Here is a 25,122-nt window from a genome sequence, read left to right on the forward strand (position 1 = left end):
AAAAGAAAATTATTAATAAATATTGGCATGTTTTAACACATATTCCTGGCTGCACTATGCCTCCATTTAGTGGCCTTCCGCCCGGACAGATAATCTCAGACAATTTTTTAATAAGAGCAGACATATGCAAACCAGAGCGGCTTTTGCCCCCTATCATCGGACATTTTCAAATGTGGCCATTGCAGCTTATGTAACATGTCATTAAATACTACTGAAAATAATTTGAGATCCACAACATGATAATAGATTCTGGAGAAAATGTCTCATTTTTTCCATGTAATGCCAAACAATGTGTATACCCTGATCATCATCGCCCGCAAACTCCTCATATGTGGGGATGACCACCAGATTTTTTGAAACAAAAGATTGTATGAGCATATTAGTGCTTTTAGCATTACTAGAAAAGAAGAGGCACCCATTAACTAAACACTTTTTAGAAAAACAGCATACTGAGAGAGATTTCAAATTTATGGTTTTATTCTTATATAGGGGCAATGTTGAAGATGTGAACACGGTCAAACGTGTATTACTTAGACAGGGAGGCTTGGTGGATCCACTTGCTAAACAGTTGCCAAACTGGTTTGAATAAGGACCTAGATTTCATTATTTATAATGTAACACATCTGTTGTACATTGTTATGCAACTTGCTGATTTGCTGAGCGTTGAAGCTGAGGGTCTGTTTCACTAAGCTAGGAATGCAGCAAATTCAAACCGCACATGACAGCTACTGCAACTGTAACCGTTGGAAGTCTGCTGAGGCAGTTATACATTACTTTGTAACTAGCTGATTCACTGAAGGTAGAAGCTGTATAGCTTCGTAGCTAAACTCATAAATAAGAGAATTCAATCTGTAAGTAACTGTATCATTTACTGTAACTGATCATCAGCATGTTTAAGTTGAACAAAATTATATCTGTTAAAATGTTAACTTATTGATGACGTTAAATTGTTTGATTTCGCTGCTTTTATGAAAGCAACTGTTACCATATTGCTACAAAGATGTAACATATATAATGTCCAACACAATTTAAAATAACATCTAAAATGACAGTTTATATTTATGCAGCTATTTCTAATAGAATTACCTGGAAACGCTGTGAAGAAATTTCTATTGGCGTGGACTAAAGTGGCATAATAGCGTTCTGCGAGAATGTGACTGCTGTCGCCGTATTTTGTTCATCACTTGCTGGAGCTGTTGCTGCCAACTACTACCACTCATCTAAATATTTTTGAGTTTACGGATTTTGGAGATACTGACTCTTTCTACTGACTGGAACGCAATATGACTATTGCAGGTTTCGTGCCTCATGGACAATGTTTATGACATGCTCTCATTATATGTGTGTTTATTACCTTTCTATCCAGTTAAATAACCACAATATATCTGTATGAATAATCTTTATGAACGGTTTATGAAGTATCTGTTGAAATTACACTCAAACTAACTGCTTATACCACATTGCCTTGTATCCCTATATATACAGTCCTTGTTTTTTAATCTATACATTTAACTACATGCCAGAAAATGTATCTTTGGCAAACTAGGAATGACTGCAGCAGAATTTTCTTTTCTTTCCCTTTTGCTTTGGTCCCAGGCTTTGCCCTGCATTAGAATATATATGCAGACAATTTTATGCAGTGATTTAAAAAAATACTTCTAATAGGAGGAGGATTTTTCTTTTTAGAGTGTGTCATGAGATTCTGTGAATTAGTTAAAATCAAAAGACTGTTTGTGATGTGTTCTGGCTTTATAAATTTAGCTTGGGAATACAGGCACAACCACCTATTGTAATAAACTGATTCTGCTGCTGGGAAACATTCAAGTCCAATAGTACCTTAAAGATTGACAAGCTTTCCAGGGTATAAACCTTTGAGTGTCAAAGCCCACTTCATCAGATACCTTTGCCAGGTATCTGACAAAGGGAGCTTTGACTTTCAGAAGCTTATGCCCTGGAAAGCTTGTTGAAGGTGCTATTGGACTAAAATCTTGTTTTTGTACTGCAGACCAGTGCAGATTTCCAGGTCCCACCCCAATAGTGGAGAAAGAAGCAGAAAAAGGGGAGACACTGCAGGGGCTTTCAAGAAAGGGAAAGAGGAAATGGTGGGGAAGGGGGAAGTAAAAAGCTTCCTGCAAGTCCTTGCAGATTCTCAGTTGTGAATGTATTCTTACCAAGGCAAACCCTAGAAGATCTCAAAGAGAAGGATATACCTGATTTAAGGAACCGACTTCAGACTCTCAACAGAGATATTCAACGCCTTAAAGGTGATCTGGAAGAACAGGAAACCCTCTTGGGTACTCTTATGCCTGAGGAAGAAAGTGCCAAAGCATGTCTTCAAGATATTTCCCTTATGGAAAGGTATCAGGTAAGGATACTTAATGAAGCAACTACTATGTGTCTTAAACATTAAATGTCAGAGAAAAGCCTAGTATTTTTGTAGGCTGAAGATGTCAATGTAGGCCTACTAGGATCTTGCTTGATAAAGTTCTTGCAGGTTTTGTAAGAGACAAATCTTCTGTGGACACATGGTATACAAGTGCATGGAGCTGCAGTCAACATTGATTTTCTGGCTCAAGTCTTGTGTTTTTTTCCAAACAGTCTCCATTTTGTAAACTTGCTTACAATAATATGTAAGTTGTAATTACATATAGCTCATTTTTTGTAATAAATATAAAGCTGAAATTATTGTACATAACATTATGTTTAAAATAATATGTTTGGATTCTTGTTATTTTCAGACTGATCTAAGGGATGTTGAACGAAAAATTGCTCAGCAAGCTACTAAATTACATGGAGTGGATTTAGGTCGAACCATTTTACAAGTAAGCCAGGAGAAACAAGAGAAAAGGCATCAGTTGGATACAGGTAACCACATACTAAAAGCACTTGTCACAGTCAGATATGATAGATTAATTCATCCATAATGTTCCAAGCCGTATTAAGCCATTCAGAATATTGCTTCCTGTAATTTCATAGTCCTAATCTTTAATAAAAGTAATCTGTTATTGGGAAGATCTATGTGACGCTCCTTTTACGGAAACTCCAGAAATGGGCTCAACAAATACGAACCATCCGGTTTAAACAAATTGGTTTAACCAAAGGGAAATCCCCGCTCGATCATGCGATAGTTCTAGCCCACCTAGTAGCCAAATATGCAAGCAGGCCACACTGCAAACTCATTGATCCGAAGGCAGCTTTTGATACAGTCCCCAGAGAACTTCTCTGGGCCAAGCTTGCTGCTCATGGTATTGAGGATAGACTTCTCTTCCTCATAAGGCAAATCTATTCGGGCACCAGCTGTGGTATTAAGTACTCTCAGGAAGGCCTTCTTACTGACTCCATAGAGGCTACCAAAGGAGTTAAACAGGGATGCGTGTTGGCCCCCACTCTTTTTTATCTTTATTTGAGTGACCTCCCCTCACTTCTGACAGACCCCAACTTCCACGCTTCCAAGCTCTCCTCACATTATTTATCAACCCTGCTCTATGCGGATGACTCTGTCCTGCTATCACATTCCAGAGTGGGTCTAAGGCAGCTCATGAAACAATTTTCTGAGTACTGCAATACCAACAAATTAACAATTAACTATCAGAAAACCAAAATCATGGCTTTTGCTAGATCCTGTAAAAATATTTCTGGAAACTAAACAATGTTCTTCTTGAGCAAGTATACTGTTTTAAATACCTTGGCATCACCTTTTCACACAATCTTTCCTGGACCTTGCACCAAAAGACAGTGCTTACTCTGTCCTCCCTTAGTATCTCTGGAATCCTTTGATTCTTTTATAGCAGAGTATATTCGTTTGTTCCGGCTGCATTAAAGATCTTCAATGCAAAGTTTGAATCCCAACTACTGTATATACTCGTGTCTAAGTCGACCCGCATATAAGTTGAGGCACCTAATTTTACCACAAAAAAACTGGGAAAACTTAATGACTCGTGTATAAATCGAGGGTGGGAAATGCAGCAGCTACTGGTAAATTTCAAAAATAAAAATAGATACCAATAAAATTACATTAATTGAGGCATCAGTAGGTTAACTGTTTTTGAATATTTATTTCAAAGAAAAACAGTAAACTAGCTCTGTAAGTGGAAAAGGGAGTCAACAAAAACAATACGGTCTCAACAATAACTTAAAAAGTACAAAAACCTTAGCTCAACCAGCAATCAAGCTAAAACACAAGAGTTAAAATCCTTCAAAACTGGATTTTTGGTCAGGGGAGGAATGTTTATGTTAGCAGTACCAACATTTCAGAGTATCTTTAGGAGACCTTCCTGATGATACCAGCCAGGTTTGGTGAAAGGGATCCATAACTTTGGACCCCCTAAACCAAACATCACCAAACCTGGCTGGTATCAGCAACAGATTATCCTGATGATACCACCCAGGTTGGGTGAAGTTTGGTTGACGGGGTCCAAAGTTATGGACCCTCAAAATGTAGCCTCATCTACTGTTAGCTCCCATTGGAAACAATGGGGGATGGGGGCACCCTTTTGGGGGGTCCATAACTTTTGACCCCTTGAACCAAACTTTACCAAACTTAATTGGTATCATCAGGAGTGTCACCTGATTATATCCTGAAATTTTGGTGCCGCTAGCCTAAAAACTGCCCCTTGGCGGCCGACAAAGTAAAAACCCTAAAATATTTTTTAAAATACAGCTGACTCGTGTATAAGTCGAGGGGGGCTTTTTCAGCACAAAAAATGTGCTGAAAACTCGACTTATACACAAGTATATACAGTACTCTATGGGGTCCCCATCTGGATCCAAGCAGTGAACCAACCTCTGAATGTCCCCCAGTCCAAGTTTTTCCACCAAGTAATGGGAGTTCCAAGCTTGTCAGCAAACCAGAAAATGAAAAAGATGCAAGGTGACTGGCGGCATCTTTATCGTCATGTACAGCCCCTACACATTTTGCTGTTTAAACTTCATCAGGGGGATCAGAGTTCTTTTTGCTGAACCTTTCCACAGAACTCAATTGCTGTGGAAAGGTTTAGCAAAAAGAACTCTGATATCCCTGGTGAAGCTTAAACAGTAAAATGCATAGGGGCTGAACATGACAATAAAGATGCCACCACTCACCTTGCAGTTTTTCCCCCCTTTTTTGCTTTTCAGGTTAAGTTTATGGCCATCTTATACCTTTTTTTTTTCATTTTAAATATGGTCCTGTGTAAAATTACAGCCTATGAAACTGATAGTAATTTAGATCAGATTTCCCCTTTTTAATGTTTAAATTGTGCTTTTAAACATACTTGCAGTTACTGGCAAAATTGAACTGAAGCAGAATCTTAAGCAAGAGCAACAAAATCAAGTCCAGCATCTAAAGAGTACAGTGAATGAACTTAAAGCAGAGAAGCTTCAAATTTCCAGTTGCCTGCAACGTCGACAACAACTGGAGGAGCAGACTGTGGAGCTGACCACTGAGATTCAGTCTTTGAACAGGGAGATTAAAGTAAGACAAACAGCTAATGCAAACAAGGCCGGCGGTTTTGTTCTTCTCTATAATTTGTATTTGTTTCAGTTTTCCAAAATGTTGCCGGTTAATAAAAATCCTTGTGTACAGAGGCACGATGAAAATGAAGACAGACTTCTAAATCACAATAGACACCTTGGTGTTTTCTCTTTCAGGAAGCAAAGGAACAGTTATTGCCTTTGGGAGCAACTTTAGAAAAATTACAAGAAGAAAAAGAAGAGTTACTGAACAAAAAGAATACAAGTTACAAAGTGATGCAAGAGAAGGTTAGAATTTTCAGCTTGGGAACCCAAGAGGACTCATGGGAAGAGTGGAAAATCTCATTTCCCATATATCCACCTCCCAATGCCCTCCTTTCCTCTGCCAGGCAACCCCCACAGCCTCTCCCGTTTCCCTGCACCTTTCCTTCCTCCTATCTGTTACCTTATATGCTCTCCCTACCACCAAACAGTGGATTCCATTCTTATCAGTGCACTGCCCGGTAAATACTATAATAATAATAATAATAATAACCTTTAATGGCATAATTAAAACCACAACAGCAATATACCAGCAACAATGGCAACCTCAGTGAGGTAAATACTACTGACATACACAGATATGATGGAGATAAATTATTATGTAGCATTTGGCCATAGGCTTGAGGTTGTTGCTAAAATGTCATTGCAATAATGGCAAAATGTTAGGATTTTTGCACAAATCATATGCCTCATATGTTTTTAATTCAGTTAATAAATGGACACAGCATAACGTACTCTATTCATGAATAAATTATTTATGAGGCTTGTTTGAGGTACTCCAGGAAGGGTCTGAAGAACTCAGTGGAAGAAGTGATATTCCTGTTTTGGGTCATTGCGGGTATAAATCTGGGAACCAAATGGAAATCAGTTCTGGACTACAGATTCAAAGAGAGTACTTGGACAGATGAGATTTCCATAGAACTATATTGTACATCAGTTGCCAAATCAACTAGTGACTATGGTTGGTTAAGTTTTATAAAATGCCTTAGAATTCAGAAAAAAAAGGCATGGTAAAAATCAGTGTGAAGATGCAGACATTAAGCAGCGTGCTATCTAGCTATTGTTTTAAAGATTTTATCTGTTTCCCATAGACATACATTTTCTTAGAACAATACGTAGTAGTTTTGGCTAATCATTGTTAATGTTTCAAATAGTTTTGGTGTAACTAAATTAAGATATTGTAATAAGCATTCTGTTAGGTATTCTTTAGTTGATGATATGTCATCTACAAATAATGTCTATGCATTTCATTGAAGCAACCACATGTTTATATATTTTCCAACAGATAAATGATGTTAAAGAAAAAGTCAAAAATATTCATAATTACATAAAAGAAATTGAGAATTACATTCAGGAAGGGAAAGAAGAATACAAACAGGTAATCTCAAAATCAAAATGACATTTATGTTTCAAAGTAGCCAGATGTGACGCACCTTTGCCAGTCACACAGAGTGCCTATCATTCTCTACTCCTCTTTCGCAGGTCAGGCTGCCACTTTTCTCGCCTCTTAAAATCTAGAGAGCCATTTTAACTCTCTCTCTCTCTCTCTCTCTCTCTCTCTCTCTCTCTCTCTCTCTCACACACACACACACACACACACACACACACACACACACACACACACACACACAGACATCAGCAGACAGGACAGCCCAGCCGCCTTTAGTAACTTTCTCCCAAACACTTCAGAATTATTGGGGTGGGGCGCAAACCCTGTTCAATTTACACTTTGCCACCATTTTTTCATAACCCAAAATACATTTAGACTGAGATCTTCACTGGTTTGTGTGTTTTCCATTCCCTGACACACACAAACCACAGGATTAAATAAAGAAAGAATTAACTATTATGTATGGCTTGAACATAACACTGAAGAAAGTAAGGTACACATTACAAATTTCTTTTCCCTTGAACTTTTGAACGGCTTCCCTTTTCCAGCATTTGGGGTTTTGCATTACAGTTTGATTTTTCTTTCCAGTTAACTTTAAACTGCTGTTTGTCTTAGCTTCACTTAGCCAGACATTCTCTTAACCATTTCTCACTCCCTAACAGCCACCTCTCAGCTGCTGTTTTCCAGTTTTCTCTTATTAACATTCGCACTGATGGCTCTTACAGAGAGGCAGAACCTAACCTATCCCTCACACAAGGTTTTAACTTTTTTTTTCTTGTATAGCAAAAGGAATCTGAACTTGATGAAGTCAAAGATCAGCTGGCTGAATGTGAGAAAAAGAAAGAGAAGATAAATAAAGAAATGGGAACTATTAGGCAAGATATTGATACCCAGAAGGTATATTTGTCTTGTTTTAAACATTATTCCCAAATATTTGTCTGATACCTGCTGCCTTTTGAGTGATTCCAAATTACTGACAGCAGACCAAAATCTAAGGAAGGGATCACTTCATCTATGTATGGAGGAATCTACCCAGAGGGTTTTATAACACAAATAAAATTCCTTGAAGTTTCCTTAGTCATTTTTGATCTGCCATGTTATTTTAGTCAAGAACCATTATTGAGCTTTAGGTTCTTCCTGATCCTGGTATATTGTAGCATGGCCTTTTCTAGGCAGTGTATATGGTAATAATTTAAGTGTTCCTGACCAGTTAACATAATTTTACTGGATATTTAATTTAACTGTATGTATGTCATAGCCACTTGAAAACAAAATCACAGAGTACTTCATATCTGGAAAATAAATTAAACTTAGTTGAACAACTCAGCCTTCCTTATGTACAATTGTCCAACATGCAACTGCCAGTCGCTTTTTAAACTACTAGTACAGATGTCTGTTTCAGATTTCAGGCAAAATTGTTTAGCCATCCAGAAGTACCAGTTAAAACTTAGATTGATGGTAAATTTTCCTAGGTTTTATATAGTTAAATACACAGCTTTCTAACTGAAACCAGTATTTGTGTTTATCAGATAATAACTGCACAAAAGGATGTAAAACCCACTAATATATGTTGTTTGAATTTAGATCCAGGAGCGGTGGTTAGAAGATAATCTTACTTTAAGGAAAAGAAATGAAGATCTGAAAGAAGTTGAAGATGATATAAAACAGTATTTGAAAGAGATGGGGACATTGCAAGTCCCACAACTGAAAAAGTATCTTCTGATCTTCCATATTACACAAAAATAATTTAAATTGCAAAACAGTGTGTTTCAAGTATTTGCATATTATTCACCACATCTTGATAGGGGCATTGCTATTAGACCAGACAATTTTCCTTTGCTTCGATAATCTCTTAACTGTAGTTCTATATGTATCGCCATCCTTGCTACGATTACAGCATATGCAAGTACTGAAAAAGCTGTTTTGAAATTTTGTAGAGTCAAATGCATTTGGAGAGCAGATGGTGAGAGTAACTGTGAATGAAGGCAAGCCTTGCATGTCTCAATTTATACAGGATCACAATTTTTTTGTATCCTTCCCGGGATCTGCTCTGTCAGAAAAATAAAATAGAAATCTAGAGGCATCTTAAAGACTAGCAAAATGTATTCCACCAAAATCTTTCATGAGTCAGGGTGCCATTCAGTTGCATCAGAGCGTAAATGTGTCATCCCTGAATTATATACACAACCCATGCATCTGAAGAAGTGAGCTCAAGAAAGCTTATGCTGGAGTGTATTTTGTCTTTCAGGTGCCACTGGACTCCTCTCATTTTGGTGCTAGAGATTAACATAGCAGCCCATCTGGAATTTTCATTTCTGTATCAGAGAAGTCCTGTAAAATCTAATATTTTGTTTCTTAAAGTAGCCAGACTCTTGGATGATCCCTAACCGTTGGAGAAAAGCTGTGTTTAAGATTTTGTCTAAATAATTGAAGGCAAGATCCTTTCTCTGAACTGTGAGAGTCCACAGCTAGCCTAATGGCCACTGCTTCTGTTCTCCAGCTATTTCTCTATTCCCTTTTTACAGCTTCCTGAGCCAGTGGCCATCATTTCATCATGTTTACAGATAAGGGCAATTGTAAGATTAGGAGCAAACTTATCTGGTAACTTAACTTAAACACTGACTCATAAATATCTTTAGGACTGCAGTGTTAATTAAATGTGCATGGGGATTGCAGTACTATATATAGACAGGTAATGGACTTGGCATGGTATATAAAATGACAAACCATATTATGACTGAGGTTTCATCTCAGGAAGCCACTGTAGTTAAAGGCAGTATTGAGCTGGTAGAAAACAGCTGCTCTAAACCAGCCATTTATGTTTTATGGACTGTATGATTTATTTGAAGTTCCATGATGTAGTTCCAAACAATTACTAGTTCTAGCAGTGGTTTTATGCTTATTTTGGGAAGAACCCTTGCATTTCTAGGACATTGTTTCCTTTTCTCTTAAAAACATGACAACAAAACGATGATGATGTGTTGGCAGTAGCTGTGGATTCCACCAAATGCTCTGTGTAATGCCTCTTCCCAGGAGGCATGATTTCCATTCTGACATCATTCAGCTAACTACCAAGCTACAGTCTGACCAAGAACTGCCTCCAGGGGCTCGCATGCCTTCCCCCAACAGTAACTTGAGATCACTGTACTTTGTGGTGAAATTCAAAAAAGGCAAACTGTGGGTACCCCTATCCTAGTTCATTCCCCCAACCCAGGGGATGAATCCCATTTCAAATAGTTTTCGTCCCTGATTTGGCAGTAACCTATGATTACCAGAAAATTATAGTTTCCTGGTTCAGATGTCAGGGTAAAGTGTGATTTATTCAAAATACAGAAGAGGGGGGGGGGTATAATTCCTGTGGAGGCAGAAGACATGGAAGAAGTCCTCACTGGGAACTCCTGATCACCACATCATGGTTAGGTCATCTGAACTGAACCAATGTCTGTCCTTCCATAGACCACATTCACTTTGGTGTCCCTAAAGTATTTCTCTGTCTCAATGTTAACTTTAAATTTGTCTTAATATTTTTCCCATTACACTTGTTCGTTTTTAATGCCAGTTTCTCATTTTCAGTGCTAAGAATTGGAGTGCTCCCTTGCTCCCTTATTTCTTTAGCTTATGGCTAACTGATTATTTTATAGGGATCGACAGCATTTAGAGGAGAAAATAGAAGATTTGAAAAGAAACCACAGCTTAGCACTTGGTCGGCAGCATGGGTTTGAAGACGAGATCCTTAGGTTTAAGAAAGAACTGAGAGATCCACAATTTAAGGATGCAGAGGAAGAGTACAGGAAAAAGATGATTGTTATGAGAACAACAGAGTTGGCAAACAAGGACCTTGACATTTACTACAAAGCATTGGATCAGTAAGTAATGCTGTGTGGTTGCTATCTTTCCATTACAATGTGATACAAAACAATACTTGCTTTCTTTTTCACAATCAATAACCTACTTTAAAATAGTAAAATATCTTATGGTATCTTATAGTCCCATCCAATGGACGGGCGCCTGGCTGTGCCCAAATACAAGCCGAAAAATACGAATCTCACTGCAAGTCGGCTTTTTTGCCATTCGGGCATACCAGATTGCCAAGCCTAGTGTGAACCATGGATGAAGTAGCAAAGCAGGATGACTGTGAATAGTGCACACCAATTTCTGTGGAGCAATAAATGCTTTAGTATTTAATGAAGTCAGTTGTGGTTCATGTAATCTTATGCCCCAGTGAGGTTTTTCAAAGAAGGTTTTGGTAGTGATTTAACAGTTCTAAATACCTGTTGAGTCCAAGCTGATTATAATCGCGTCTGCATATGGATTCCACTGCAGTAGTTTCTCACAATGTTTCTCACTGAAGGCGGCAGTAGAAGAGAACAGTTGAATCTCCCTTGGAGGAGAGTTGCTAGAGTTTGGGTGCCATTTTAGTTGGATGCTTGATGTTTGCTGGGGAAACTATTTCAGGTTGGGGATCTTTCAGGATCAGCCTACCACTAAGCCTGTGAGAGTCAGAGAAGAATTAGACGTTTTAGATGCCCAATGATACAGTGGAAAGATTCTGGTCACAAGCTGAACATGGCATTCTGTTATTCTGTTCTACTCTGCTCTGTTCTTTGGTTCTATTATTCTGTGCTACTGTTTTCTCTGCTTGACATGTTTAGCCCTTCAAACCTGTCTCTTCTCCAGGTGAGCATTGACTACTAGGAATGCTTGTTGTAAATTCTGCTAGTGTGTGTCTCTGCCCAAAGGGCTGGTACAGTTGTACTTAGAGTCATCATGGATCATGTGATATGGTTTGGGATGGTAACTAGAAGAATGTAAATAAGTTGTCATCATTACATTTTTGTTATAAAGTAGCATGTATATGACCATCATGAAGTTGTGCAGGATGTACAGGCAAGAAATAAACTTCAGTTTGCTAAAGAATGTGCTTGGATAGCACAACAAAATGTGTTCAGAACCAGGAAGGTGTCAGTCTTAGTGCAGCAAGTGATGGAAGTGGGGGAGTGAGCATGAACCCGAGAACTTTGTGGCATCTTTTCATCATAAATAAACCATCACTTGTTGGTGGCATCCAAACACAGTGTATGTGTACAACTAGAATTGTGCTATGGAGACAGGGGGCATGCTTGGGGCCCATTCTAGCTAGCAGTTCAATCCCATCATTCTTAAAGTGCAAAACGTTAGATAGATTTAGTATCTCATTTTTTAAGTTGTAACTGAATTTGCACGCAGTATTTTATACTTAGTTTTTAGGCTGTATTGATCTTGAACATTCATTAAGAGACTAAGCTATGAATGCAGCTTTTTAAAAAATTCATTATAAAATACAGGTATGCTTTACTGTGCAAAACAGACTGTGAATTTACTTTAATTTTCTTTTTGAGTTTCAAATATCATTTGTACATTAGACAGTCTTGTAATTTAAAAAAAATGTTCTGGATCACTTGTGAGCTACTTAATAAGGAAAATTTACTTCCAATAATAACTGTTTGAATTCACATTCTGTATAAATACCTGAAAAAGTTTACTTTTGTTCACTTTTATGCTGTTGTAAATTGCATCCTTTCATTCATGAATGAATGGATGTCTCCCATTTTCCTGCATCCACTAAGAACTGGAAGACTGTCAGGAACAGAGATGGATGGGGTGTGGGATGCTGATGCTTGAGAGGGAATGGACAGCGCCCCCCCCCCCCCACACACACACACACAGCTCTTTCTCTATTCACAAAACAGCTTGCACAGGAAAGGAAGCAGTACATTCAGCCAGTTCCCTTCAAATCGCAGCCTCCTCACATTGAATCCTACTCTGTTGATAAGAATCTCATTGTTTCAGAAACATAGAGGCTTGTAAAGGGGAGGGGAGAACACTAACTTGTTCTGTTTGTGGTTCTTCAGACCCAACCCTGTGTTTATTATAGAAGTAGGCCCCTTTTAGGAAGGTTACCATTTAATCTCAAGACTTAAAAACCTTCATGATGTCCACCAGTACAGAATTTTTTTAGAAACTGAACTTTTGATGCTTGTTTGCACAAACACTGCAAAATGCCTCACAACAGAATATTTGACACTTTTTTATCCTACCCATATTTCCTATTTATTTATTTATTGAAATCCTGAGAAGAGTAGTTGTCATATATTTAACTAGCAATAAAGACCATTGCCTGAACAAATGCAACGGGGTCTAGAAAACTGTTGGTGGATTAACGGTGTCCACGAAGGTGGCCAACCCCTCCTGCCTTTCCTCCCTGCCTGGCCCTGCTTCACCAGCTCCCTCCATATTCTTCTCCTCTTCCCAAATGTCTGCATTGGCATGCAATGGTTAATGGTGGCCACTGAAGGTGGCGGCTTCTCCTGCCTTTCCTCCCTGCCTGGCCCTGCTTCACCAGCTCCCTCCATATTCTTCTCCTCTTCCCAAATGTCTGCATTGGCATGCAATGGTTAATGGTGGCCACTGAAGGTGGCGGCTTCTCCTGCCTTTCCTCCCATGTCACCAGGTCCCATGTCACCAGGTCCCTTCTCTTCCTGGGTGCCTGTATCGCCACACAACAGTTAATGGCGCAGTTGCAGCCACCAGCAGTCATGATCCTCCCACGGGGAGTGGCTGACACCTGTGCCTGCTTCTCAGGCAACTGCAGACAATACAGTGACTGTATTCATTCAGCAGGGGGGGAGAACTGAGCATGCAAAAGAGTGAGTAATCACATTCCCTCTTTTGTTTGTTTTGTTTTTTACCCCTTCTGTGTTAACTCTACTCCCAAGCTGTGAGTGTGAGACAATTCTGGAAGTGAATCGTGCATGGTGACTGGCTAGTCCTGGCCTCCACATTCCCCTCTCCCAACTCCCAAAGACCAAGCTGGGCCGGGCAGAGCATGGGCAGCCAGCCACCCTTCCCACTGGATCTGGCACAAGCCTCCCCACTCCCCTGCCTGCCCTCTTCCAATCCCCAAAGACCAAATATCTGGCGGGAGGAAACCTGACGAGACCCAGCCTCCGGACTCTGAGGAGAATGGTGAGGGGGAAAGACGTAGTGGAGATGGAAGAGGGGATGGGATGCCAGGGGATCGGGGATTCTTGGAGCGGCCAGGGCTTTGTGTGGCCTCCTCCTTCCTCAACCAGTCTTATAGCCCATTGTAGGAGGAAATGCTTGCCCGCCCTTTTTACAGTGCATGGCATATTCCCCACAATAGACTTTACTGCTAGTTAATATATTAATATGTCTCCCCACTCCACATAGTTTTGAATTGTCCTGACCTGTTGCTAAAAACTGTCCAATAGTGGTTTATTGTGGAACAGAAGTTCTATCCAAGACATTTCTTTAAAACATGGAGCTTAGCAATTTGTTGCGTAAAGGTTATAGGATCAGTGTGGAAGCATACGAATTTGCTCCATATCAGACTGCTGCAAACTGAGAAGTTTGTTACCACAGATGTCCAAAAAGAGGTGTTTATGTAACTTTCACAATGCTACTGCAATCTGCAATTTCAAAACAATTTAGATTTCACTAGGAAGCTATAAGACATCTACCAGAATGTCACAACCATGTTCTTAAGCTCTAACAATTTTATATAGCCCAAATTAGGGGAAATTATTATTATGGGAAAGAACAGTAATATTAACATCTTCTTAAAAACAGCGTATTTTATTGCTAGGTTTTTCTTTTCTCAAACATAAATGCAAGTAGCATTTACTTCTATTTCTGTATTCTTATCTGATGTAACACAAATATGCAACTTAGTTCACCAGCAAAAATAACCATGACTCAACATTAAACATGCTTGATGTTATCAAATGGAGAGCTGCTGTGAAAGCCTTTACTATACTGGAAGTTATGACTAAATATAGGTAACAGGAATACCAGAAACCATATTTCTGGGTATAATGGAGACTGAAGGTGTTCCTTGCTGAGTTTTCATTTTCCGTTAATGCCTCTTCCCTCCTTAATGCTGTTGTTAACAAATGAGGCTGCGTACAGATTTTTCAGGTGTAATGTGATCTGAGGGAGGAAATGTCATCAGATCTTGGAAGCTAAGCAGGGTGGGTACATGGAAGGGAGACCACCAAGGCAGACCCTGCAGAGTAAGGCAATGGCAAACCATCTCTGCTTCCCGCTTGCCTTGGAAGTTCTTTGCTGAGGTCATCGTAAGTCAACTGCAACTTGACAGCACATTGTACACATTATTAATTATTTATTGTGTACTATTGTTTTTAGCTGTTGTTCTGCTGTACACCACCCAGAGCCCTTTGGGGGTGGGCAGTTTATCAAGTTCAATTATTATTATTATTATTATTATTATTATTATTATTATTATTATTATTATTATTATTATTATTATTATTATCACGTCTTCCTAAGTTCTAGGATGGAACTCGAAGCGGATAGAAGGCCAACAGCAACCAGTGATCTGGCTGTTGTGATACAATGTGTTTGTTGTTTTTGTCAATAATAATAATAATAATAATAATAATAATAATAATAATAATAATAATAATAATAATAATAATATTGAAGACAAAATTAAATGGTGGCAACACTATCAAAGCCATAAACACCTGGGCTATACCTGTAATTCGTTACACTGCTGGCATCATTGACTGGACTCAAGATGCTTTAGACATTTTGGACAGAAAAACCAGAAAATTGATGACGATCCACTATGCTTTACATCCTTGTAGTGACACTGATTGATTATATCTGCCCCGCAAACTTGGAGGCAGAGGATTACTGCAAGTAAAACAAACTGTAGAAGAAGAAAAGCATGCTTTGGCAGATTACATCAAGGGCACTCAACAACCAGCCCTGAAAGAAGTCAGAAATCTGAACTTATTGAAGGTATCAGCTACAAAAAAAGAATACCGAAGTAGAACTTTAAAAGAAAGAACAGAAAACTGGCATAATAAAGCATTACATGGTCAATATGTAGCTAAAATCAGTGGAAAAGTGGACGTTGCCAAAACATGGCAACGGTTAACATCTGGAACACTAAAAAAAGAACAGAAGGATTAATTCTCGCTGCCCAAAGACAAGCGATTAGAACAAATGCAATAGAAACAAAAATCGATAAAACATCTAACAATGTCAAATGCAGATTGTGTACTGAATTGTATGAAACTGTGGATCACATACTCATCTCATGCAAGAAGATCACGCAGACTGATTATAAATTGCGCCATAATTCAGTTGCCAAAATGATTCATTGGAATTTATGTAAAAATTATGGTTTTCCCACACCCAAGAACTGGTGGGAACATAACACCGAAAAAGTGATCAAAAATCAGCAAGCCAAAATATTATGGGACTTTAGAATTCAAACAGATAAAGTACTGGCGCACAACACACCAGACATTACCATCATCGAGATCAATAAAGTGCGGATTATTGACGTTGCAATACTCAATGACATCCGGGTCAAAGAAAAACAACTAGAAAAAATTACAAAATATCAAGATTTAAACATTGAACTGTAGCATCTATGGCAGAAACCAGCAGCAGTGATGCCAGTAGTGATCGGCGCACTGGGTGCTGTCCCCAAATCCCTGGGACAGTACTTGCAACAACTTAACATCAATAAAATCACTGTCTGCCAAATGCAGAAAGCTGCTTTACTCGGCTCTGCAAACATTTTATGCCGATACATCACGTCTTCCTAAGTTCCAAGATGGAACTTGAAGCGGATAGAAGGCCAACACCAACCAGTGATCTGGCGGTTGTGATACAATGTGTTTGTTATTTTTGTCAATAATAATAATAATAGTGCCTTCTGAAATGTTAAAGAACTTGAGCGTTTCCTTTGCCAGCTCTTTAAATGGAGTGGGGCTCCTAGATGCAGGAGTTTCTGTACTGACTTCATTTTAGGGAGCACTTCTGCATTTGCAATATACATACATGTATTCATCTTGCCCCATGCTGATCCCCCCCTTGCCCATGTTTAAACTTTGGGATTGAATTACCTTTTACCCCATGCCAGAGATGTACAGGGGGAAAATGCCTCCTGGAGACAACTCCTTCTCCTGGTGCCCCCCCCCCGATATGTGCGCACTCAGGGGCATGGCTGTGGGTGTGGCTTCCCCCAAGTGCCCCCCTTTGGGCCCCCTGCAGCCTGGCTTCCTTCCCCAGAGCCTGGGGAGAGAAGTAGCACGGCCTCCAGCAATGTGCTTTTAAAAGCTAGGAGGGGCACACCACAAACCCCACCCTGCTACCTCATCATTTTCCCAAAAGGCATCTGGTCACATGGGGGGGGCGATTTTGTGCCCCACACTTGACCAGATTGATTGCACCCTAGGCAGATACACCTCTGCTCCATGCTTTAAATGGCCTGTATTGCAAGTATAATATTGTGACTGCACAAGCCTGTTGTTTTGAAGGAACAAGAAGACCTTGCGTGAAACTCAGGGTTTTCAGGACATTTAAAAGGCTTGTGAAAACACACTGAAATTTTGTGTGTGTGTTATGCTCCTAATTGTGGCCCATCCTAAAGACTTAGGTCACAGTCTAGGGCAGAGTTGGCATACTTAGATTCTTAGCAACCTTAATCGTTAGCATAGGGCTAATGGTATTTATTGTACTTCATTCCAGAAAAACTTTATTCTGTCCTGTTTTCACATGCCAGAGCCTAGAGTTTCTAAGAAAGTGGGCTTGTAAATTTCTTAGCCTTTAAAATGCTTTTATAAAGGATACTTGACATTGTGTATATCACAGTTATTTTCCATAGTGGACAAGGTGCCTTGCAAAAATACAAAATAATGGGACTGGATCCTATAAGTCTGGAACAGGAAACAGTATTGACATGTTTTGAAAGTGATTGACTAGGATTGACTCTAGGATTGACTTTTGATGTCATTTAGCAAGTATTTCTATAATACTTTAGCCCAACTTGGTATGCTTAGAAACAGTGAAAATTATGTGTGATGCATGAAGCTTCATTAGCTGAGATAAATCGGCATGTCTGTGGCTTTCTCCTTTTTCTTTAGTGCAATAATGACATTTCATAGCATGAAAATGGAAGAAATTAACAAGATGATTCGTGATCTTTGGCGAAGCACCTACAGAGGGCAAGGTACAGAAAAACCCTGGTCTCCTTCATTTTGATTTATGTAATGTCTTGAGGATCCTGGAAAGGAGAAGGCAACTGAAATATGTAGAAATAAATTCATTTAGAATCAAAATTCTATAACCACTCCAGTCATTAAATATCTGGAAGGTGGGTAGGCAGGCAAGCAGCTTACATTAAAGACAGCACTCTACATTGGAGCCTGTGAAAAGTCTCCTTATTAATATGCAGTATGGCTTGCTCATCAGATGCATCTTGGTTTTTCCTGCTAAGCACATTTCTTACACTATTATCACCTCAGTGTGTATTGGTTATTCCTTTTCTGTCATAAGACCAAGGTCATAATGGTTTCGGGGCGGGGGGGATTTTTTTTAAAAAATCATTAATGCTTGTGAAGAAAAATATGTCAGTAATTCATGAAGGAGATACCTGGAGAATCTCAGCAGAATTTCCCCTATGGCTATCAGAAACTAAATTGTTTTTTAATATGTATGTATCTGTTTTCCAGCTGTGTTGTATCTAGAGATTGTAACATAGTTGTATTATTAGTCAAGAATTTTGAACATTGATGTGGTAGGGGGACCTAAGGATAGTATCAGCTTTCTTCCAAACCTGAACTTGTATTGCTTTGGCTTCCATGTGTGTTCAGCAGAATTTTCTTCCTACTGTAGATATTGAATACATAGAAATTCGGTCTGATGCAGATGAAAATGCATCTGCTTCAGTGAAGAGGAGGAGTTACAATTACAGAGTGGTAATGATAAAAGGGGACACTGCTCTAGATATGAGAGGCAGATGTAGTGCAGGCCAAAAGGTATGTAACAGGACATTGGATTTTTAAATTTTGTTTATGTTCAATATAGTTGTATCACGTTGGTTTTGTTCCAGTTCATGGGATATGTTGCGATATGTTTTATTGAGTCTGATTCTTGTAAAACAGAAAGAAACAGTATATGTAGCTGATAAATTTATGAAGAATTGAACCTTCATGGACTGGAACAGATCAAGATTGATCCCATAATCCCAGGAAAAGCTAAGTAGTACCTGTCCCATGACTGAGCAAGCACTTGATTGTATGTCTTAAAGACCCAGATCCTCCTACCCACCATACATGGTGCTAGTGCAGGGATCTGTTACCTGTGGCTCTCCAGATGTTCATGGACTACAAATCCCAATTGGCCATGCTGCCAGGGGCTGATGGGATTTGTAGTCCATGAACATCTGGAGAGCCACAGGTTGCAGACCCCTGTCTAGTGCAATACAATAAGTCCTCCCTGATTAATATCACTTTGGAAGTCACCATGCTATTTAATGTAAATCTTACTCCTTAAAGGAAATTTAAGGAGTAGGGCATTTTCCCAACAATAGCTGCTTAAGTTGCTTTCACCCTGGTCAAGTGAGCAGTAATTAGAAGGTGGCGAGAGACCTGTGCCAGCAACTATGTCTGTCAGATTGCAGAGGAAGGGATTGCGAGGAAACTGCAGGTCCTTTTTTAGGACCAGAAACACATATGAATAAATGCTGGCCTTTGCCTATGCCTTGCATTCATTGATGTAATTATTATTTAAGGCCAATATAACATTCTATCAATCCCTGTGATTACATGGTATGATCGTTTTGTGACACTGGAACATGAAACTGATTTGATCCAGTAAATAGAGGCCCCCAGAAGTTACACAATGCAGAGTTAAGGTTAAAGGACTAATTTTAGTATGGCATTTTCTTACCATACTAAATTTAACAGGACTTGAGTTGCAGCACCCCTTTTTTTACCAGTATATTTTAGAATGGCTCTTCTGAAAATCAAGCTGCTCTTTACATACATTTTAAGCAAAGCAGTGTAATATGTTTGTGCTTCTCTGCAATTGAGTTCCTAGTTTTTGCTGAGGTGGTAACACTGGGTCTGGATGGTATCCCACTGCATTTCGGGGGTTTGATCAATATTTGTTCATTCATATCAAAGAATCCTCTCCATGTGGAAAACTAGCATGCATGGGAACTTCCACCCAATTTTATTTTTAATTTAGGGGATTTTTTTGGTATAGGAGAACATTTAATTATCAGTCTACACCTGGCATTTGAAGTTGCATAGTTTACCATGTCAATGATAATGAATCCCTAGATGGTTGCTTCTGGGAGTGCATGTATTTTGACTAATTAACTGAACTATGGGCCACTGTTTTGGTTTTAGGTTCTTGCTTCCCTCATTATTCGTCTGGCTCTAGCAGAATCCTTTTGCCTCAACTGTGGAATTCTTGCACTGGATGAGCCTACCACCAACCTGGATCGAGAGAATATTGAATCTCTTGCCCACGCCTTGGTGGAGTAAGTATCTTCAAATTTCTTTGAGAAACCTAAGAGACAATTCCATCCAGAGATTATGGTGATGTTCATTTTGGAGAGAGGATTACAAAACTTGTGGTGTAAGTGGTGCTGTCCATCAACATAGCTTTATTTACAAGATTTACTAGAAGTCTTTGGACAGTTTAGTCAACCACAATATACAATCATCCTATTTTAAACATCTAAAAATCATTCTAAAAATGAGCAGCAAAGCACCAGTAAAACATATATATGGTAAAAACATTGGAAAAAAAAACTACAACGTCCGTGTTATTTACAAAGGTCTCGGCTATGTTGCTGAAAGTGTACAACGAAGGTACCTGTTGGACTTGGCCAGGAAAGCTATTCCATAGATCTAACCAGCACACTGAATTTAATATCGGCAGTTAGTATTTCTGGGAGACCCTTGTAAAGCAGGCAACACCCAGTCCTGCATGAAATTTCAGTATCACAGCTCCTATTCATCACCAGTCTTCCTTTGTGATTTAACTGGAAGCCTAATGGTTTGTTTGTTTGTTTGTGGGTTTATATCCCGCCCTCCCCAATAGGGCTCAGGGCAGCAAACATCATATAAAACAATTAAAACAATACAACAACACATTTATTAAAACTTTAAACAGAAAAATTCTAAAATACTAAAAGATGGCGATAAAACACCATATAAGGCACCCAAGGGAGGTCACGATGGTCCAATCAGGCCAACTGGCAAGATATAAAAGCCTGGCAGAAGAGCTCAGTATTACAGGCCCTGCAGAACTCACCAGTCTAGGGCCGGGACCTGTCTAGGGCCGGGAACCGCCAATTAATTCCTCCCCCCCCCCCACTGAGCGCAGGGGTCTGGAGGGGCAATATGAGAGAGGCGGTCCTGCAGGTATGTAGGTCCAAGACCGCTCACAGACTTAAATGTCAAAACAAGCACCTTGAACCTGATCTGGAACTCAATCAGCAGCCAGTGGAGTTGATACAGGACCGGAGTAATCCAGTCTGCACTATGCGCTCCCGAGAGAAGCCTGGCTGCCGCATTCTGAACGAGTTTTAGCTTCCGGATCCAAAGGAAGGCCAGCGTACAGCGAGTTACAATAATCCATTCTAGAGGTGACCGTTGCATGGATCACTGTGGCCAAGTCAGAGGTAGAGAAGTACAGCACCAACTGCCTTGCCTGGTGCAGATGGAAGAAGGCAGCCGGGGTAGTTTTTGCCACGACAATGCAGAGTCCAGGGTAATCCCCAAGCTGCTGACTGGAGGCCAGATGTAAAGTCTCCCCATCAAGCGTTGGCAGACATGTGTTAAATGAGGGGGTATTTAATCCCATGAGTTGAAGGTCTCTGTGGATTCAGAGAAAAATATGCTTTCAGTCGTTTTCTTGTTTTAAAATTCTATCACTATTGTTGGGAATAAAACTTTTTTTATCCAAAAGAACAGTAAAGGATTATTTGGTGTTTTGAGCAATAAAAATGGAAATAACATAAGGCCATGGTGGTGAACCTATGGCACTCCAGATGTTCATGAACTACAATTCCCATCAGCCCCTTCCAGCATAGCCAATTGGCCATGCTGGCAGGGGCTGATGGGAATTGTAGTCCAGGAACATCTGGAGTGCCATAGGTTCGCCCCCACTGACATAAGGCATACACATCTTATACTTAATATATTAGTCAATCTTTAAGCATATGCATAGTTGTCTTATGAAAAGACCCTAGACCTTCAAGTGTTGTCCTGCCATAGCAATTTTAACACAAGAAACTACCAGACTGAATTAAACTGTTGGTTTATCAAGGTCATTGTTGTCTGCTCTGCCTGTCAGCAGCTCTCCAGAGTGTCAGGCAGAGGTCTTTCACATAACCTTCTGATACTTAGGGTTTGAGCCTGGGACATGCAAACTATATCATTGACCTCTAAGCCATGATTCCTCCTCTGAGACATACACAAAATAGGGAAAGGTTTTTCTATCCATTTCATTAATAATGGCTCATAATACTTTATTCTGTTTCCTCTCAAGTGCACTAAATTTAAATTGTTAAATATATTCTGTTAAATATTTTGTAGTATAATTTTGTTTTTCAAGAGTTTCAGTAGAGTTACAGTAAAGCAACAGAGTAGTGCTTGGTTTTTTTACAACAGCGAATAAAATAATTTACCAATAGATAACTCAGTTTTGTTATGCCGCCCACCTAATAGTTGTCCAGAGCTAGGATGGAAATGTACATGTTCTAATTATTTTTTAAATATTTTTCACAGGATAATTAAAAATAGATCCCAACAGCATAATTTTCAACTTCTTGTGATAACACACGATGAAGATTTTGTGGAACTTTTGGGTCGTTCGGAGTATGTGGAGAAATTTTACAGAATTAAGAAAAACCTTGATCAGTGTTCAGAGATTGTGAAATGCAGTGTCACCTCCCTAGGGTCATATGTTCATTAGAGTTTCAAAAATACCTGGTTATAGGATTGCTCAGTAATATTATGGGGGGAGATATTCTTATAGTGGAAAATATTTTGTGTGTTGTTAAATACATATCCTGTTAAACATTATCTAACAGATAAACTGTTGATCTTCATTTTTCTCTGTAATTAAATAAAAAGGAAGCACAGAAATACATCATTGTGAAAGTGTTTACTAGTGTGTTAAGAATGTTTGTCAGGGCTTTTCTCTTTGCTTGCTGAAATTTTCAAAAATGTATTTGATGGAAGGAATTAAACATACTTTGCAAACCATCAGCACAAACTGAGCTACCCACCGTCAACTGCCTGCTTATTGGTGCCCTTTCTGCCCTCTGAGGAAGGCTCTGGCTCCTTAATTCGTCTAGAGCATGCTTGGCAAAACACCTCTGCTGGATCAGAATATGCTATGGAATCCATTTGAAAGACTATGAGATGAAGATGTAAGCAATAAACAAGGCCAACGTGGTGCAGTTGTTAAGAGTGGTGGACTCTAAACTGGAGAATCCGGTTTGATTGCCCACTCCACGTGAGCGGCAGACTCTAATCTGGTGTACTGGTATTGTTTTCCTACTGCTATACATGAAGCCTGCTGCGTTCTCAAACTCTCTCAGCCACACCTACCTCACAAGGTGTCTATGGTGGGGAGGGGAAGGGAAAGTGGTTATAAACTGTTTTGCGACTTCTTAAAGGTAGAGAAAAGCAGGATATAAAAACCAACTCTTCTCTACTACTGTTGTACTGACTGCATCTTAACCAGCAAAATTATTTAGGGTGATTCAGCGTCTGTCATCTGAGCCTAACACCCTTGTTGAGTTTAATTTGGATATTAGCTTTGACTATTTTGCTCTATTGTTTCTGATAATGTCTCTTATCTGATCCAACTTAGATGCCAGCTAGGGGGGATATCATGTTTCCCACCCTGGCACATCCTAAGTTGCTCTCTCTTAGCTTGTGCAACCAGCCAGCATGCAGGTGAGCGAGTCACACCTCATGCAGAAGCTGGAGGGATTTGTTCTGTGAAGGAGACCCACCCTTCTCTGTGGCAATCTCTTACCACTCTCCAGTTCTCTTTAAGAGTTTTGTGGGGGCTTCCCATCAGAAGCTTCCACCACTTCCTGGAAACTCACCCCTCTGCTCTATTTAATGTAAGGAGAGCCATCAAACTGGGCTGTTTAGTAAATGTGGGCATGGCAAAATTCACAGATAGGAATCAAGACAGTCTCTTTATCTTTTAAATAATACTAAACTTCTCTAGGAGGTATACAGGCTACAGAAATGAGGATGCTGGTTCTGAGAAATAAAATAACTGGAAGACTTCTAACCTAACTTGGAAAATTACCTTGCATTTGTTTTCTCCCCTCTCTCAACGGGCTGGAGCAAATGGGTAGATGATGTTCACTGGTTGCTATGTATGGACACAAAGGGAGAATAGCCTCTTTCCAACCCTCCCCCCCCTCCCCCAGCACTGAAGGTCCTGGCTAACCTGGGTTCTGAAATCCTGACAGCTGAAGCCTGGTAGAATGCCGGTCAAGTGTTTCTCACATCTGTAATATCTCACCATTGGCTGCTGGGGTCTTGTAGGTTCCAGCAGTCAGAATTTCATTCATGGCTAGAAACTTCAGTTCACTGGGGGGCGGGGATGGAATCAGAAAGGAGCTGTTCTTCCTTTGTTTGTGTACCAGCCTAATCCCGAGGGGAGCGAATTCCCCTCTGGAGCCAGCACAGCCCTGTGCCAGCATGGGTGCCCACCCTGCCGGTGCAAGGGGCAAATGCACCAGCGGGGGAGTTACTCCAGCGGTCAGATGCCACACAGCTTCATGGAGCCTGACCCAGAAGCTGCCACCCTTGCCTAGACCTGCCCACACAAAAAGCTGTGCCAGCATGGCTGTGGGCAGACTTTGGGCAGGGGGTGGTGGAGCCTACCTTACCTTCGTCCTGGTCTTTGCTTACACCCCCCCTTTTGGCCCAAAAAACCCAAGGGCTTTTCAGCAGTGGGGAGGCTTTTTGTTTGTTTTCTGCCTCCCCGTGCTGACAAGAAGCCCTCTGGGAGATGGCAGAGCAGTGTCAAAATGGTACTGTGTCCCATCATCAGGGCGGGGTGCTCTGGATTGGACTGAAAGTCTGTGTGTGACAGCTGGAGAGCATGATTTACACATACATCCATTTGCTCCAGCAAATGGGGAGGGAAGAAACCAAATGCTTTCCCATTAGAACTCTTAGATGAAAGTATGGCATCCTGGCCCATTTTGTGTACAATGGCCGATTTTTCATGGTAGAAATGCCCCATTGTTAGCATGGAGAATAGTCCGGGGCAGCCGGGAGTTCTTCATGGCTCCCGGTGCTGCAGCATGTCTGCCATGTTGTTGCCCTGGCACCACCCCGTATCATTGGCTTTGCTCTGCTAAT

At 40.0% G+C, this 25,122-nt stretch overlaps 1 protein-coding gene across 3 annotated transcripts in view; it reads left to right on the forward strand.

Annotated features, from left to right (window-relative positions):
• Nucleotides 1–23,003, forward strand: part of RAD50 (RAD50 double strand break repair protein) — a 49,798-nt gene extending 26,795 nt beyond the window's left edge. For 2 of the 3 annotated variants that reach the window (XM_048488417.1, XM_048488418.1), the window contains 12 exons: nt 2,176–2,365; nt 2,739–2,865; nt 5,259–5,452; nt 5,629–5,739; nt 6,779–6,871; nt 7,667–7,780; nt 8,468–8,595; nt 10,525–10,749; nt 17,848–17,933; nt 18,599–18,741; nt 20,119–20,252; nt 22,510–23,003. In XM_048488417.1, the coding sequence (XP_048344374.1) occupies nt 2,176–2,365; nt 2,739–2,865; nt 5,259–5,452; nt 5,629–5,739; nt 6,779–6,871; nt 7,667–7,780; nt 8,468–8,595; nt 10,525–10,749; nt 17,848–17,933; nt 18,599–18,741; nt 20,119–20,252; nt 22,510–22,696 (1,732 nt within the window). In that variant the 3' untranslated portion in view covers nt 22,697–23,003. The remainder of the gene's footprint in view (nt 1–2,175; nt 2,366–2,738; nt 2,866–5,258; nt 5,453–5,628; nt 5,740–6,778; nt 6,872–7,666; nt 7,781–8,467; nt 8,596–10,524; nt 10,750–17,847; nt 17,934–18,598; nt 18,742–20,118; nt 20,253–22,509) is intronic. The other variant, XR_007243822.1, reaches the window with a different exon arrangement.
• The last annotated feature ends 2,119 nt before the right edge of the window (nt 23,004–25,122 follow it).

Source organism: Sphaerodactylus townsendi, linkage group LG03 (genome assembly GCF_021028975.2).
Source record: "Sphaerodactylus townsendi isolate TG3544 linkage group LG03, MPM_Stown_v2.3, whole genome shotgun sequence".
Classification (NCBI taxonomy): domain Eukaryota; kingdom Metazoa; phylum Chordata; class Lepidosauria; order Squamata; family Sphaerodactylidae; genus Sphaerodactylus; species Sphaerodactylus townsendi.